A 17,348-nucleotide genomic window follows, 5' to 3' on the forward strand; every position below is an offset into this window, starting at 1 on the left:
ACGCTAAAATTAAGATTTTACCTTTTTTTTTCTTTCATGAATGTTTAGCGTAGAAATGGCTAAACATGGCTTAGTTTTAAAACCACAATAAACATGCGTAAAATTCACCTCTAGTTACGGGCTAACTGGTCCCAAACGGAGACAAACGGCTGCTGGTAACGTTAGCCGGACGGTAGATTAGCCGGTCCCGATGGAGAGATGTGGCTGCTGGTAACGTTAGCCGGTCGGTAGATTAGCCGGTCCCGATGGAGAGATGTGGCTGCTGGTAACGTTAGCCGGTCTCGCTCTGTTTGTTAAAATGTATCTGAAACTCCCTTTCTTTTCCGCATCGCCCGTCTCGCTCTCTTCGCTGTTATCGTTAAACGTGATGTTTTAAAACTGGTAAGAAAAAGTGACATCTGCCTCATACTGTGCTGTATGCTGTGGGGCTCTATGGTTTGGCGAAGATGTTGGTCGTTGGGCCGTCTCTTTCTATTAATGAACGATTGATCGGTGGGGGGGGGCAATGAGTGACAGGTGGGGCTGGCGGCAGCCATGTTTGAGTGTTTGCTCTCCGTCCACGAGGTCTCTGAGAGAAGCGAGGTGGGCTCTCTCTGCGTTTCTAGTGACGTAGTTGTGTTGGCGACGCATTTATTGACGAGGTTTTCTGGACCCGGCCGCGGGACGTAGAGAAGCATTAATGGAGATCGTATGAAGTATCCGGTCAGCCGCAGTATCCGAGGCTTGCGGGTCAGACGGTCACTCGGTTCGTTGGGGGGTTACCGAGTGCTGGATGTCTTTTGTCTTTGAACAAATTCATAGGAATCCTCTCAGAACCTCACGACAGACGTGGGATTCTACGATTCTACAATTAGTAAGGGGGCGTTTGCACCGGGGTCCCCGTTTGCTATGTAATTAATGCCGTAGTCTATACCGCACCGATGGGATTCGGTAATTATGTCTGGAGGGGTATTCGCAGAGACGCGGACTCCGTTGGGGGTGGATGAGCACTGATGAAAGCTTCCTATCTCGTGTCATGTGACGGGATCAGCGTACGAAGCTTCGGCAGCCACACGTTGCTGTCGGTAATCGCGGCAGTCACTAAAGGAAGAGATACTCTGCAGCCCGGAGCCGGGATCTTCTTATCGCAATCAGAGGATATATATATATATACATACACACACACATACATGCAGCTGTGACTATCCATCATACACATGTATGTGAGTTTGTCATTGAAGTGGCTCTGGCTTTGCCAGCCGTGTATTCCCGGTAATCGCTCGGACGTCGGTCGCTTTTGTTTTTGGGGTGCTGCTTCTCCAAGCTTCGCGTGATTCCCGGGGACGCCGATCTCTGGAGTTTCCCAATCTCAGGCGGATTTAAATAAAAAGCACCAGGATTGTCAAAGGGAAATGCAGGAACCCTGAGCAGCCACCAGCTTGCTAATGGTGAGTGTGAGTGAGCGTGTATGTGTGAGTGTGAGTACACATACATCCCACACAAAAGGACCCCCTTTGAACAGTTTTGCTACAGCTGACCCGGACAACGCCAGAAAACGTAAGTTCCAAAAAACAGGGACACCGTCATCAAACTTCCTTTCATACGACCCGTTTCCTCAGATATATGATGATATACGACGCTCCGTGATATGACCAGCCGCGAAGTTACATCGCCATGGTATACGGTCGCTCACCCGGCTGCATCGAGGTTGCTGGGAATGTTATCTTAACTTAAACCAAATCATCTCATCTCTAACTCCATAAATGTTTGAAGCCTGCGGAATCCCGACTGCACCGGCGGCATCGCTACGTCTGCGTTGGCTACAACTATTACCGGCAGCCCACAGGCCTGACGGGCACGTTCTACGGCTAATGAGGACCCGGATAGCCGGTGCCAGCAATATGTAAATCAGCCGCTCATTGCGGCAGAATATATATAATTAAATTATTATAAGCTTCTTATAAACATGGTCGGCGTAATAAAAAGGTCTCTCGCCCCCAGTCAGTAGAGAAAAGCTGACAAACAATAAAAAAAGACTTTTCTACGATCATACTGAGAACCAGAGGTCGGACCCCACCGCTTACACCGACCCGGGCAAAAAAATGAACAAAGACACGAGTGTTAATTCAGAGAAAATTTAAATAAATCTCATAATTCATGGAATCTTAAAGAAAAACAAAGTATACATTTTTCAAAAACCTTTTTGATACAAGCGTTCTTTAATATTCGAATGTTCATACCGGATTCATGACTGACAGTATGTATTCATAGCGCGTGTATATATATACATATATACGTATATATATCCTTCCAGATAGAACGCTACCCACGTGTCTGTGCATATAATATAATTATATATATTATACACACAAATATAGACAGATCCATCTAGCATTATGTAATACTTTGTTTTAATTTCCTTTTAGATAAACAGAACATATGGGACAAATACTCTTATTTAGCCAGAAAAGGGGGGGGTGCAGTAAAGCACTGAAGAAAGGACAGGGAAAGAGAAAAGAGAAAAGAAAAGAAGTCGACAGACGGGGACCGTCAGAATATTTAATCCCTGCTCGTTTCTGCAGACCCGGTGTCTCCCGGAACCCCAATGACATTTGTTTTGGAGTTGGATGGGGCAGAGACGTTTCACGAGGCGAGGCGGCCGGGCGCATCAGGGGTCCCGAGGAGCAGGGGCTGTCCCACTCTGCGGATCCCTGTCATTAAGGGTCTCGGCGTCCCGGCTCAGGGGTCTGTCCCAGGATCTGGATGTCCAACGTGAAGCATCAGGAGGGAGGGCCTGTGGACCAAGACGAGAACGTTCACAACAGAAAGCGACAGTTGGCCTGTGGCTCAAAGCCCACCGGCCATCAACAGGAGATTAAATGGCTTCTCTCCCCGGCTTACGCGTTTTATTATTACCAGTCGTAAAAGCCATTCCATACGTTTATGATGTATATAGAACGGTATACGGTAGGATCTGCTAAATGACGTCCCGTTCAGGTAGAGAAGGCTGGCACTGGAGACCTAGAATGAGACTCACCTGCTGATAGACCTCAAAGCGTTGATTCCTGACCAATCCATAGTTCGAATTTGAAGATTTTGCCCTGAAAAAGGAAACACTCTGATCAGATGCCACAACCGTTACTATAGCGAAAGAGCGCTAAGCACCACGGCTCGGACGCAGTCGGCTGCTCTCCATTTACCTTCCTCCTGGTGGTGGGACGCAAGGTCCACCGACGGTCCTTCTATGATCCGCTGGTTGCTTTACATCGGCTGCATTTGTCTGATACTGAAAGACAAAAAAAAAACCTCTTACAATTAAACGTTTACATCGTCTTTCTTCTGTTTGATTAAATCACCGGAATACTCCGATCCCGACCTCGTTTCTCATATGCGAGTGGCTCCGACCGGCAGCAGAAACCTGGTGAAGGGCCTGCATGGTCTGTCCCATGGGAACGAGGGGAGGCTGCTGAGGTGCAGAAGGCAGGGAGCCAAATCCCACCATCGGGAGCGTGGAGTCCACCATCGAAAGCAGAACCTTAAAGGAAGAGCAAAATTATCCAAATATCCCCGTCTAGTCGTGGCCGGCCAACACACGCATCATTGACAGCCAACACACGCACACACATCATTGACAACCAACACACGCACACGCATCATTGACAGCCAACACACGCACACGCATCATTGACAGCCAACACATTCACACTCACGACGGACGATAGGATACGGGCACAACGATGGCGAAGCATCCCATGGGAAGTACCTGCTGGCCTGGAGCAGGGGGTAGGAATCCGCTTTGTCCCGTGTGATGAAGGGGAGGAGAGTAGTAGTCGGATGGCGAAGCCATGTCCTGTCTGACCTAAGAGAGTAACAAAAAAATAAAAGGTAAGAGATGATCTACATTCATTCAACCAGCAACCATCAAACACATCGGTGCCCCCCGGAGCCGCGCGTCCTGAGACGGGACAAACCCTTCCCCCACCTGCATCAGCTGCTGCGGCTGGTCGGTGCTAACCTGGGCTGGACAGTAAGGGCCGCTGTAGAGGAAGGCAGGCGCCTGGTAGAGGAGGCTCCCTGCAGGCACTTTGGCCAGGTCCGAGAACTCCACATACTGGCCTTTCATGGCGATGCCAGAGAGGAGAGCGGAGCCTGGGAGCAGAGCGGGCGACGAGCCGGGCGACGGAGCGGCGTGTAGATACAGAGGCTGCGACCTACCGGCAGAGACACAAAGTGAGGGCAAGGCAGAGCTGGACGGAGGGGTTACAGGCGAACACGATATTTAACAAGGAACAAATGACATGAAACCAGACAGAAGAAGCGGTTACAGTCCTAGAGCGGACCGCTCGGGGGAGACTCGAGGTCCGGGGATGGAAGGAACCCTGGAGTGTTTGTCATCATAATCCATTTATCTCATTCTAGTGAATCAACCCCAGACAGTGTTTGGGACATCAGTAAAAGAACAGGTGGGGAGGACTTACCTGAAGGGCTGCAGGGAGGGCGTCCCGGGTCGGTACCCGCTGCCCGCATTGGTCACGTGGATGTCCACCTGAAACGGAGGAGCGTTATTCAGCGCCTTAGGGGAACATCGCATGCGTGTAACATGACTTCTGTCTCTTATCACAGCAGCAGCCGCCGCCGGAAGAACACGTTCTGTGCCGATATCCCAGCATGAGCGCCCTCGCTATTATAAGCCCGCAAGCCGACATACGGTCTCTACCCGACGTATCGTCTGAGTCCGTCAGTATATATACCGTAAGAAGCGCAGCGTAAATGGTTGGCGCGATATGATAATAATAAGATGGTCTCATACCTGATAGTACTGGTTAGAATAGAGTCTCTGATTCCGGTCATCTGGAAAAGAGGAATACAAACGGTTAAACCCACACGGCTAGGAACGGTGATTACAGCCCAACACCCGATCTTCTTCCAAACCTATAACGGAATCGAGTCACAGACAGCCTCGCGGAATCACATTACTGATGGATACTCACCCCAAACGGCATTAGCCGTACCTGGCTGCGAAGGTCGGGGTCCCTCTGGGAGAGCCGGCGAGAGGGAGAGCTGCCTGCGATCCGCCGGAGGCTCTGCCGTCGCTGACTGAGGAGGAAGAACGTCCCAGGTCCGAGGAGCGGAGGCTGCCTAAAAAAAGTCATTTTAAAACTGGATTATTCCTGACATATCACCAAACGCAAACATCTTCCAGTCCACCTTCCCAAAGTAGAGATCAAAACACCGCCCTTCATCGAGGAGCGAATAAAGGACCACACTGGAGGTCCGCAGGGAAGAGATTTCCCAACTGCACAAGGTGAATGAAGCAGGTAATCAATACATGCGCAAATAAACAATAAGCAAGAATGAAGGGGCATGACGCCTACAAGAAAATAAGGAATGAAGAAAATGGGATTAAAAAGCGGAAGAAAGAGGGTAAGAGAAAGCTGTGGGCACGAGTGGTCGGTGAAATGTACAGCCGCTCTTACCACTTGCGGGCTAGCGCTGCCTTGGGAGTCTCTGCCATGATTTGTGCCATCGGTAGGATGACGGGGCTCCTAAAAAAACAGGCCACAGGGAAGCCAAAAGCGGAAGACGCCAGAATAAAGAGACGAGTCGAGATAAGAAAGTTACTCACCTGGGGGCCCGGGGCAGACGGCACGCAGGATGGGGTCCCGGGTCGGCGAGGGCCGTCTGGTGGAGGCTTCTGGGCACGCTCAGTTCCGATTGGGTCAGGGGGGAGACCCACCACCTGGGAAGATCGAGAACATGAGAGACGCAGGTCCGGGATCAGGGGATGGGAGTGGGAGCGCCAATGATTAAGCAGGTTACCGGTGGGCGTCCTTGCTGAGGCTGTCCGGCGGGTATCCCTCCACCTGGTCTTTTGCCCCCGTCAGGTTTCATCCCCCCGTCGGGGGAGCTACGCTGGCTGCAGCTGCTGGAGGACAGCTGGGAATCGCTGCTTAGGTCGACCCCGCTGTCCGACTGACTCATCTGCAGGGCGAGGGACACCAAGGTGGGGATTTAGAGCTGGCGATTCCCTCGGCCCCCCAACAAACCTCCAGACATCACGAATCACTACACATAACACGCAGCCAGCCCTCCTATTATAATAAACCATGCGGGCCGCAGACACGGGCAGCGCTACCATCCCACAGCGCAGGGCACTCCTTTACCTCCGTGTTTATGGGATCTTCATACGTGTTCAGAGGCTCCATCCAGGATTCCATGGGATAAGACGGACAAAGCTTGGCTCGGTCGCCTGCAAAGAGAAAACAAGATGGCAAAGGAGAGGTGAGAGAACACAAACATCAGATGTAAAGCAACTAAACAGCAGCTAGAATGTGACAGAATAATGTAAATTATTAAACGCTATGGAAAAACATAACCCTGGGATTATGAGCCCAAGCCTGTGCCTCCCCATTATACTCTGCCCCAGTTCACTTACTGGTCTGCCCCCGCGTCCAGACACGTGGTGTAAGCGATACCGGTTGGTGGTTGCGTGTGACCGGATCTCGCCATGCCCTTCCGGACCCTCTGGTAAAATGCACATTCTAGAAGAAGATTTTAGAATGAGATACAAAGCTTCGGCTGGGCCACCGCCACTCACCCAATAACCAGTTCCTCACCTCCGGGGCGTTCTCTCGGCCCCTCCGAGGGCGCATGTTGCGTTTTGGTAAAGGGACAGCAAACGTTTCGTTCACCAGGTCAGCGTTACTCAGGAGAGAGTCTGAAACAAAGACCCAAAGATAAAAGCCACGGTACCAGCCAGACGCCTTCAAACACTACGAAGTATACCTTCCGCTGTCTGGATTCACGTGACTTCTCACCTGGCCTTGGTTGGCGGAGCTCCGCAGAGGGATCCATGCTACGGTTGGCAGGAAGCGGCTTGCCGTGTCTCTGGCCAAGTTCACTGAGTGCCTGCTGTATCCCCGCAGGGTCGCTATGGATCACACGGTCCACGCGGTAGACGGCACTGGTGCTGGGGGGTGGGTGGGGGAGGGGGACCGAAGACGGTGGTCGGTCCTCGTTTGTCCTACCCCTTCAAGAGAAAGAAACAATAAGCACCCTGTAACAGAGTTATACACGGGTGCAAAAAAACTCAAAAACAAGAAAAATCGGCAAAGCTCAGACTCACCCCCGATTTCTGGGAGAGGGCCACGCTCGTTTCTCTCCCCCTCTACCGCCGCCACCTCCTCCTCGCCCTGATCTCTGACCCGCAGGGTGCATGGGACGCCGGTTCTGCCGCTCCATTACCGGCCTCTGGCTGGTGAAGCTCCTCTTAGACAAGTCTTTTCTCTGCTCCCGTCCTCCTCCCGGAATGGTCATGGTGACGCCGCCGCCGCCTCCGTTCTGAACCGGTATTTCTCCTCTCTCCTTCTTCTCCGTGAAGTCGCTGCTCTCCGAGGCAGTTTCCCATTCTTCGTTGGCCTGGTCGGAATTGGCATTGCAGGGTTCGGGAGACTTGTGTACTCGGCGAGGAGCAGTTGCCCGGTCCTCGTCGTTGGGAAGCGGCCGCTGCTGCTCCTGCGCGGCGGTCGGTTGTAGCTGCTGTGTTGCCGGGGGCTGTTGTCCTCCTCCGTTCCCGGCCCGAGCAGCGTTTTCCCTCTCTTGCTTGAGTCTCCGGAAGCGAGGGGGTTTGTCTTGCTGCTGGGCTCTACCGTGGTGGCGTCTTCTCCTGGGTGGTGGTGGCGGTGGCATCAGGGCTCGCTCTTCTCCAGGCCCCGGCAGCATTTTCTCGCTCTTCGGTTTGTGCTGCGGAGGTTGCTGGGCAGGAGGAAGCGGAGACTGCGAGGACTGTTTAGGGTTTGAACACCATGGCATAGATACTGCGGCTGCACCACCTCGGCCCCTTCTGGACGGCACCCCCCTAGGGGTAAATGTGCGTCCTCTCGCAGAATCTCTGCCTTTTTCCGGGTGGCGCTGATTGCCGGAAGCCGGCACGTCACCTTGTTGTTGTTGCTGCTGTGGCAGTCCCGCTTTGCCAGCCTCTTTTTCGGACGCAGCGGGTTCCGTCTCGCTTCCCGTCTCAGAGCCGCGCTGCCGCCTCCTTTTGGGCACCTCTTCGTACTCTGAGCCCTCGCTGCGGGTTTCGCTAGCGTTGCGTTCCCGGCCCCCCGGTCCGCTTATTGGCTTGCCCTCGATGTCGACCTCCTCTCTGTAAAAAGGGCTCTCTCTCCGATAGCCACCACGAAATTCCCGGCTTCTGCCTCTTCCACCGCGTCCTCGTCCGTTGTACGCCCCGCGGAATCCTCGTCCTCTGGCAAAGTACTCCCCTCGACCACGTCCACGAGACGTGGAAGCCATCGCTGGAGAGCCGCGGGCCGGAGCCATCGCTGCAGTTTCTTTCCTCCTCCGCGATGGAGATGCGGCCGCGGGTTCTCCCTCCCGGTTAGGCTGGCTTGTTTGCCTAGGCTTCTGCGGCTCTGATGCTGCTGGCGGCGCTTGGCTTGCTTTCCCCTCCTGATGATCTCGGACTGCAGTCTCTTCTCTTTTTACTGCCCTTTTAATGGGACCGGCTCTGCGCTGGGTAGGAGCCTGAGATGGGGCACCTCCAACATGCGCTGCCTCCTCCTGCTGCTTCCTACCCCCTCCAGGCCTGGGACCCCAGCGCGTTTCGGTCTTGGACTCACGACGAGGTGGTGGCCTATGGTACTCAGACCTGCCAGCTTGCCTATCAGGCCTTCCGACTTGCCTCTCGGACGCCGGTTCCTCTCTGGCATTTTCCTTCTTTTCTTCCTTATGCCGCCCACTGCTAACCTCTGCTTTGGAAGGAGCCTCGGGTTGGGGAGCAGAAGCGGCAGAAACCTCTCTTCTGAGTATGACTGGTTCTTCCGCCCCTCGGCGAGGCTGATGGGTGGGAGTGGGGGTTGGAGAAGTCTGAGATGGGGCCACCTCGGCGTGTCTCTGCTCGGGTGTCGGTGCCGGCGGGGGCTGTTGCGGCTGCTGATGCCACCCGCGCTGCTCATCCAGAGGATAGCGATGCCCAACAAGGGGCTGTTGGGGCGCAGCCACAGAATTCTCCGCGTAGGAAGCGAAGTTACCCAGATACGCCGGAGCCTGCGGCTGCTGCGGAGGGAGAGCGCGAACGGGGGGAGTTTCACTCCTGAAAGGAAAGATGAGTAAGTAACACCTTTAAAAATGGCCAACGTCCGGATGGAGGACAGAAAGTAATCTGCCACACAATGTTTTGGGCGCCTGGCCACCCACAGCTAAGAGGAACCACCAACCCACGTGGACAGATCGGTCTTACCTCATGTCCCTTTTCTCCTCCTCTGGATTAGGGAGTAGTGGAGATGTGAGCGGCCGTGCCTCCGTAGGGTTATACATCTCCCCACCCCACATGAGCTTGGGGTCTGTCGGTGGGGTTCCTCGCTCCCTTATCATTGATGGGTGACGATCGTAACCGTCGGACCCTGAGCCTCCGCTGTCAGAACGCTGCCGGGATATCAGTCCTACCAAAAACACACAAAAATCCCCAAAACATTGCTATAGTTTCTATTACGAAAGATAGTCCATCTCCAACCCAATGTCTTTCTCCACACGCCCCATACACACACACCACACATCTCACACACACACACACATCACACACACACACACCAGCCTGCATCACTCGACCCCAGCACTCACCGGTAGGGTGCACCCCTGCAGCCTGGGGGTAGTAGTCCAAAGGCCTCCCCTGCATAATACGCGGGTCGATAAACGGCGGCATCATAACCCAGCGAGGGTCGTAGCTCACGTGCGGGGGTGGAAGAGGAGCGGGTTGCGGCGGCTGCGGTGTTGGTACAGGCGTTGTCCTCCCCAGGGAGCCCCCGCCGTACATGGCTTTCGGGGCAGCCTGCGGAGGCGCTGCTTGCGGAGTCTGGGAAGCGGGACCGGGTCCGGCGGGCGACGGCGGAGTGGGTTCTCTGCTCTGCTGCCACTGCTTCATCAGCTGCTCCTACACGAGGAGTAAACCCTGTATTCAGCATTACATTCCCAACTCGCAAAAGGCTCGGCCCTTTATAACTGATGATATACGGTGCATCTTCCCCAAAAACTTCATAAAAGGATCAGGACATCGTTATCCTCGGTGCGCAGCGGCTCACTAATAATCACTTTAAACGTCACCAGCCCACATCGTACCTGCTGCTGGCGCTGGAAGCGGGGCGGCAGGCTCTTCTGGAACTTGCTGTATCCCACCTGGGAAGGTCCCGCGGGGAGAGGGCGGCTCGCAGGTGGTGCTGGCTCCTGCTTGACATCAGGTCGTGGAGGGGGAGATGGCTCTGCCTTCACCGGAGGTGCTTCAGGTGACGGTGGGGCAACAATAGGCTGGGGTGCAGCTACAACAGCAACAGGGGCTTCTATGACTACAGGATGAGAAAGGCAGATAATTACTTCGCACGCAGTCCTGAATAGATATTTAGAATCTATTGGCACCAAAACAAAAAAAAATCTATTTAATTTCATTCCCTGTACACACCGTGCTCCGTACCAGGAGGCGTCTGGCTTCTGGGCTCTGCCTCTTCGTTGTTAATGGTCTTGGTCACGCCGGCAGGCGGCTCGGGCTCCTCTGCAGTGGTGCGGTGCTTCATATCAAGACGCTTGAGCTTCTCTGCGCAAGCGGCGCGCCGCTCCTCCTCCATCCTGCGCTCTTCCTCCTCTCTCCTCCTCCTCGCACGTTCTACCGCCTGCGAGATTTCCGAGGAGGACTGCTTCCGGCGCTGGCGCCATGCCTCGTCGTCGTCTTCCACCGGCGCCACCACCGGGGGCGCTGCCGGCTTCTCCTGGAAGAAAACCACGTTCCAAGACTATGATTGGTGCCCCTCAGCAGGACAAGCTCTTTTTTCTCTATTTCACACCCATTTCTAGCTTTCGTCTCACTATCAACCCGCGCCTAACCATCGCTTTACTGCTACCTCTTCTATTCCTTATGAAGGAAAAAACGATTTATTCCCCAAATAGAGAGACGCTGACCTTATGTTCAGGCTGCGCGGCACGATGGGAAGACGGAGCCCTCTGAGGAGGTGGTGCTGCGGAGCCGGGCGCCGGTACGGGTTCTGGAGATCGGGGCGCATCGGCCCAGGCTACCTTGGGAAGAGGCTTGTCTTCTGTCGGCGATCCCTTCCTGGAATCTGACGGCTCCGGCTTCTGCGGTGGAGCGGCAGGCGGTTGTTCGTTGTTAGAGACCGCGGTGTCTCTGAGGATGGAACGGTACGTGAATAACCAGAGAGAGGAGAGAAAGGTATGAAAGGGAAGGGAATGACGCCGGGTACGGATCAAAGGGCCAAACCTCTTCTCTTCGGTGTCTGTGTCTTTCCCATCCTCGTCATCGCTGAATTTCAGCTTCTCCGTGTAATCCACCTCCTCGTGCGCCCCTTAAGAGACAAAAGCCAATTACACCGTTAAAGATGGAAGCGAGGAGGGGAGGAAAAAAACACCACAAGAATAAAGCCGTCTCACCAGCCCAACCATCGTCCGCCTCTTGGTCAAGCTCATCGAATTCCTTCAGGTCGTCGTGCTTTAAGATGGACGGGCGACTCACAGGCTCAGTCATCCTGGGGGCAGTTTGAGGGCCACGAGGTGGTGCCAACCGCGGGAACCTACAGACATAACAGAGTATTAACAATCGGCTTATCAACCAAGGGCCGAACAATCAGCGTAACATTAAAGCCGGACCCGCAACCCCACATCAACCAAAACAGAACGACATTCTTCAAAGAACGCACTACACGACGCCATTAACACATTAACATTACGTACATTACAGTACAGAACCCAAATAATCTGGTAATTACGATGCCAAAACATGATGATGTCATTAGCCTCACCTGGAAGCGTCCGGTCCATGAAAGCGGAAGGCCCCCTGCGGCCCATAAGGAGGAGGGAATGGCAAGTATGGGGGATACATCTGCAAAATAGGAAAAGAGGAGAAAAGTAGATAAAATGAACAGAAAATAGAGGGGAGAAACTAACGGAAGAGACTGCGTGAAGGTCGAAGGTACTCACAAATGGTGCCATCATCCCCCGGTATGGAGGGAACTGTTGGGGTGCGGGGTTAGGCACCCCTGGGCGGGGGGGTGGCTCGCAGCTGGGTGGGTGCGCCGCGTCGGAGGAAGAATCGCGGTTTTCGCCATCCAGGGAGCCTGGAGCAAGCCCACCCCTGCCACCCCCGTCCCTCCAGCTTGTCACATCTAACGGCAGGGAGATAAAGAGAACGTCAGCTTAGCCAACATCAGCCAATCGCAACGCCTGATATTACATACGGCCTCACACCGCGCATAGGGACTCACTCTGGGGGCGGAGGCTTGGTCCGGGCCCATACGACACAGCGGAGGCGGCCGGGTTGTGCCCACTCTTGTCCTGGTCCCCAGCCGCCTGCAGGGTTGGAAATTCCTCGCGAGAGAATGGCGACGGTCGGTTTGATGCCTTTCCACCTGATAGGAGGAGATTAAACGTTAGCGGGACGGACACTGAACCACTCCTTCATGTATCTACTACTACAAGAGAAAGCCACTCGCTCACCATCTCCTTGCGCTCCATGCGCGACGCTGGCCTGTGCCCAGGTCTTTACCGCGGCGGCGGCCGGAGGGGGGGGCTGAAAGAAACCAAACAAAGTCACCATCACGTTATGGAGGACGTGCGACGGAACCAAAACTCTACATTTTCCAGTTAAATATAAATAACGAGTCTCCTTCATGGTCCAATGACGAGCAGGCAGTAGCCGGGACTTTTAAAAGGTAAAGGTCTGGGGCCAGCGCTTAAATAGTCGGGCTTCTTAATGGGGCTTCCTCATTTGTCTCTAGAACAGTGAATGAACTGAAACATGCGCGGGGTAGGCATATGGCCCCTGAATCTAAGACGAGACCAACGACAGCAGGAAAAAACAGGCCGTCTGGAGGGGCCAAATGGGAACGATCTGCTGGAAAATTCTATGTTTCTACTAAACAAACGTGCCAAGCGAGACCCTAAAAGCAAAGCAGATTTGGTGAGAGACCCCCCCTGCACAGGGGAAAGCGTCACCTCTTGTGTAACTGGGGGCCGCTTCGGCTGGCTTGATGCAGGCATCTGTGTAGCCGGCGGTGGCTGCGACTCCGGCTGCGCTGCTGGAGAGACATCGGTACTGAGAGACAAGAAGACGTTATATTATATATATTATATTATATATATCACAGAGTCAATGCAGCAGCAGGAGGGGAATAAAGCCTTCGCGTAATACCAAACACCGTAACCGGCTGCAGCAGCCTTCTCACTCACATCACCCTCATCCGTTCCATTAGCAAACGCCGGGCCGCCATATTACCTCTTTGGCTCTGGCGTGTCCTGCTTGCTTGCCCATCCTGATCCGTCTTTGGGGACTATTGAGACGTTGGGGTCATTCCCTTTGTTTTCCGCTTTCAGACTCGGGAGGTTGGCTGGGGGGGGCATACGCCGGGCAATGGCAACTTTACCGAGACTTTGTAGGCCATGGCGGGGGGCGACTGGGAAGAGAGGGACACACCGGTCATGCAAAGATTCAGAGAGAAACACAACGGCTTCGCTCTCCCCAGTCTGCGTCTCCTGCACCCAACGCAACGTGCGCAGCAGTCTCCCCGTCGCAGCGCTCTGACTCCCGCACGGAGGGCGGCGCATGCTCACCTGCTGGTTTCTGCACCTCTAAGGACTTGCCCTTGTAAGTATCAAACAGGTTGAGGGACGAGTACTTCTTGCCATCCTTCCCTTTTGCAGTCTGCCCCGGCCGCTCTGACATCGCGGGGGAGGCTCATCGAGTATGGACTACGACAAAGAAGGGAGAAGTCAGAAAGATAACATTAGGGCGAGATATGGGGGGGGGCGAGACGCAGAAAGCCACGAAGGAACTCGATATCGCGGTAAGACATATAAGATATAAGTCGGCGAGTAATCGGCGCGTAGGCATACGCTTATGGGCAGTGATAATGCCCGTGTCTCTGGGGCCATCGGTGCCGCTGGGCATCTACTCCCCCGAACCCGTATGGCGCCAAATGCGCGTTCATGGACTGCTGATCTGGGAAACACTAGCCCTGAATACCTGTGAATGAGTAGTCTGTACCGTGCAGCGCCACCTGGCCAAACCCGACTCCAGATAACGTGCCAGAATCCGACGTGCCATGGAAACCGACGGCTCGTGTTTCTACCAGCTCGGAAGCACGGGAGGTCGGTGAACCACTACCTCCTAGGGATACCACCTCTAGGACAGCCGCTGCGTGTGAACGGTTACAGTCTTTTTGTCCAAAACCAATAAAAAAAACCCATAAAACGGTAAAGCGGCCATCGCAGAGCTTCTGGCACGAGGAGAACCAGCCGGGGATATCCGAAGATTTCCATCGATTTCCCAACTCTATCATCTCACATTTCCCAGTCACTTCATGAACCTGCGCAGCCAGCACGTAGACCACGCGCCAGAGCGGGATCGCTTCTCAGTTATTCCTCCTCACCAAGTTGCTTCTCCCTTTGGTGGAAAGCCGGCCGCTCGGCAGCCTTACGAGGGGTCAACGGAAGAACTTGGGGGGGGAGGAGAGATGTGATGGAGGTTTTGGCCCCACAAACAATATTTCCCTAAAATCCCTAAAATATTGATTTCAATTAAACATTTCTCCCTCTACCCCCCCCCCCCGGTCTATGGGGGGGGGGGTATCCTACAAACACAGCTACGATACAGAGGCCGACGCTGATAACGAGCATCATTTTTTCTCCCCCGTTCTTCTTTGAACATCAGGTCGGGACGTGCCAACCGCGGTGGTAAATTATTCAACTTATAACAACGCACGGGACTCGGTACCGGGATAATCGCCCCGCGCACGTCCCAGCCTGTCACTCCCCACAAACACATCCATGCGGGTCTGTCTGAAGTACGGCCCCCGGGGCAGTTTGTATTTGCCCTGATGCTGCGGTCCTAGAGAAGCGAACTCCAGTCCTTGAGGGCCACAGAGCAGTATTTCGCCAGCTTGAGGACGACATCACAATAAAACCGATTAAGCTTCATATTTCCAGGCAGGGATACCTAGAACTCCTGGCCCGTTTGTGGCCCTCGAGGACTGCAGATGTGCATCCCTATTGTATTATCGGCTTGGCGGATGTAGATAAACGGGCAGAAGTACGGGGCTCGCGTTCTCCGGCGTTCCTCGGCTCAGCGGCAAATTGAGGATTCTATCACAAGGGGCATCTATGCAGGAGCGGCGGGGGCTACAATGTCATTAAACATATAGATATCCATACACTGAATAGAACGTACAGGGGCCGTACCATGTGTAATTCATACCGACCGTCACAAGCCCGCACAGAAAGAACACACAGGGAATTCGGGGGCCGCGGCTTCCGCCCCCGGGGGATTCGCCCCCTCATTCACACTCAATCCCCATGCAGAAGCCGGCCCAGGTATAGCGGCCCCGCAGAGCATCGCGCAGAGAAACCATCTGCTTAAGGATATAGGTACGGAAAGATGAAACATGGACCGCTGTCAGCTGATCCGACGCTCTCGCCGTCAGGCTGTGACATCACAACTTGTGACCTGACGGCCCCCTATGGAGTACGCACCAGAGACACAAATTCTATACAACGCTACCGCCAATAGTGCCTCCATCTGTACTCAGCAGGTCATCTAAGGGCGGCCCGCTAACCGCCGAACCCTCTGTGTATATTCCTGTAGATTGTCAGCTCCTGTGACCGGGCCCTCCTCACCCCTGGTTTCTGTACATTGTTATTTTATACACTACTTGTCATGTGCTGTTTCTCCAATAAACGGGAAAAAATAATAACCGAGATTATTAATAAAGCCATCATATTAGAAAATTCCAAAGCAAGATGTCTGTCTCCGGATGGTTACTATGGTAATATCTATCATATACCGAAACCACGGATAACCGCATATATACGTAATATATACACCCGCATGTATACATTATATATACATAATATACACACGTATACAGTTACCATTTAAAACATCAATATATATCTGGGACAACGACACATTCACACGACAGACATTAAATTACCAGATAATTACACCCTATAGATATTACAGCCCAAGAATTCTATATATATTATATACACACACACACATATATATACATATATACAGAATTTAATATAGCATCACTGCGCTAAAAAAAAAAATACTCAATGCCGATGATCCGTTCCATACAACAAACCGGCTACATCACAAAATAAATAGAAAATATTTATTATTTACATCCACAGAAAAAAAAATATATATATATACACACACACACAGAAAAAGCAAAATACGTTATATATATATAAAAAGCTTTAAAAATATATATTTTTTTTAAAAAAAAGCTAAAAAAAACTAAACTAAGGTTTCTATTATTTGTAACTTTAAAATATAAAGCGTAGAAATTCCATAAACAGATATTACAAAAAAAAAATAAAAAAATAACAAAATCGTATTAAGACTCACAATCACAACAGTATCGCAGCCAAGAGCCCGATCCCTTCTAATGGCTGAACATCCATGTGACGGGCGCTACGGACACGCGACCGATAACCCGTATCATTGGGATATAGTATATACATTGCATATTATATTATATATAAAGGGTCCCGCTCCCACGCGTATCGATTACCTGGCCGCTCGCTATGAAATAACCGATCAAACACACGGCGCACGATCCTAAATATATATACAAAGCGCAAACAACTATATACATTAATCACATGACTGCTAGGGGGGGTGCAAAGTTATTGATCACCAATAACTCATCAATACCCTTGTGTGTTCCCAGCTAATAGCATTGGATGCTCGGCTATACCAATAACTGATCAATAATCGATAAGATGGAGAAAAGGCAGCTTTGGGCTTTAATGTGATTTTTGGTTTTATTTTGGAGCCAAATTCTAGGCACCCCCTGCAGAAAGCGCAGGGGGGGAGGGGGTTAAATGCCCCTGAGCTGGGTACCACTGGAGCAAGTGATGGAGATGGGGAGGAGGTGAGGATCCTGACCGGCGCAACATCCCCAAAAGCCTGCCTCAGATGCACCCGCTGCACGCGGCGGCTGGGCCAGGGAGGGGGTGGGGGTTAGGAGGGCAAATGGGGCAATTGGGGGATGAGAGAGAGAAGGGGGAAAAAAAACATGAAGCGAAAGGGGGGTGTAGATAACTGAACGGAAAACAAAATGGCGACACTACGTCTTGTATGACTACACAGGGGCGCCCACTTTGATACAGACTAGCGGCTACCACCCCGGTACCCCGGACCCCATACCCACCTGGGCTCGACGCGCCGGGTGAGGGGGTTCCGATGAGCGGGTTTTCGGGTCGGGGAAAGGCTACCGGGAAGAGGATGAAGGCGGATTGTCTTTCCCCCCCTTCTTGCCTTGTAGTTCGATGGGGGAGGGGGATTAATGACAAGATGGAGG

General features: G+C 52.9%; 1 protein-coding gene across 2 annotated transcripts; it reads right to left on the reverse strand.

Moving 5' to 3' along the window:
- Positions 1–2,100: 2,100 nt before the first annotated feature.
- Positions 2,101–17,348, reverse strand: PRRC2A (proline rich coiled-coil 2A). 2 transcript variants are annotated; one of them, XM_053472454.1, is made up of 32 exons: positions 17,199–17,348; positions 13,588–13,725; positions 13,253–13,430; positions 12,973–13,072; positions 12,475–12,547; positions 12,243–12,386; positions 11,959–12,143; positions 11,781–11,860; positions 11,413–11,552; positions 11,243–11,327; positions 10,927–11,149; positions 10,445–10,736; positions 10,096–10,319; positions 9,601–9,910; positions 9,221–9,422; positions 7,106–9,073; positions 6,798–7,009; positions 6,597–6,697; positions 6,416–6,521; positions 6,144–6,229; positions 5,800–5,961; positions 5,606–5,719; positions 5,457–5,525; positions 4,992–5,118; positions 4,790–4,830; positions 4,458–4,525; positions 3,995–4,190; positions 3,743–3,838; positions 3,356–3,514; positions 3,180–3,265; positions 3,017–3,080; positions 2,101–2,773 (listed from the first exon to the last, which is right to left on the reverse strand). In XM_053472454.1, the coding sequence occupies exons 2-32, from the start codon at positions 13,697–13,699 to the stop codon at positions 2,648–2,650; spliced, it is 6,129 nt and encodes a 2,042-aa protein (XP_053328429.1). In that variant the 5' UTR covers positions 13,700–13,725; positions 17,199–17,348; the 3' UTR covers positions 2,101–2,647. The 2 variants fall into 2 exon arrangements, with proteins under 2 accessions (XP_053328429.1, XP_053328430.1); XM_053472455.1 differs by lacking the exon at positions 5,457–5,525.

The sequence above is a fragment of the Spea bombifrons genome, chromosome 8 (assembly GCF_027358695.1).
Source record: "Spea bombifrons isolate aSpeBom1 chromosome 8, aSpeBom1.2.pri, whole genome shotgun sequence".
Taxonomy (NCBI): domain Eukaryota; kingdom Metazoa; phylum Chordata; class Amphibia; order Anura; family Pelobatidae; genus Spea; species Spea bombifrons.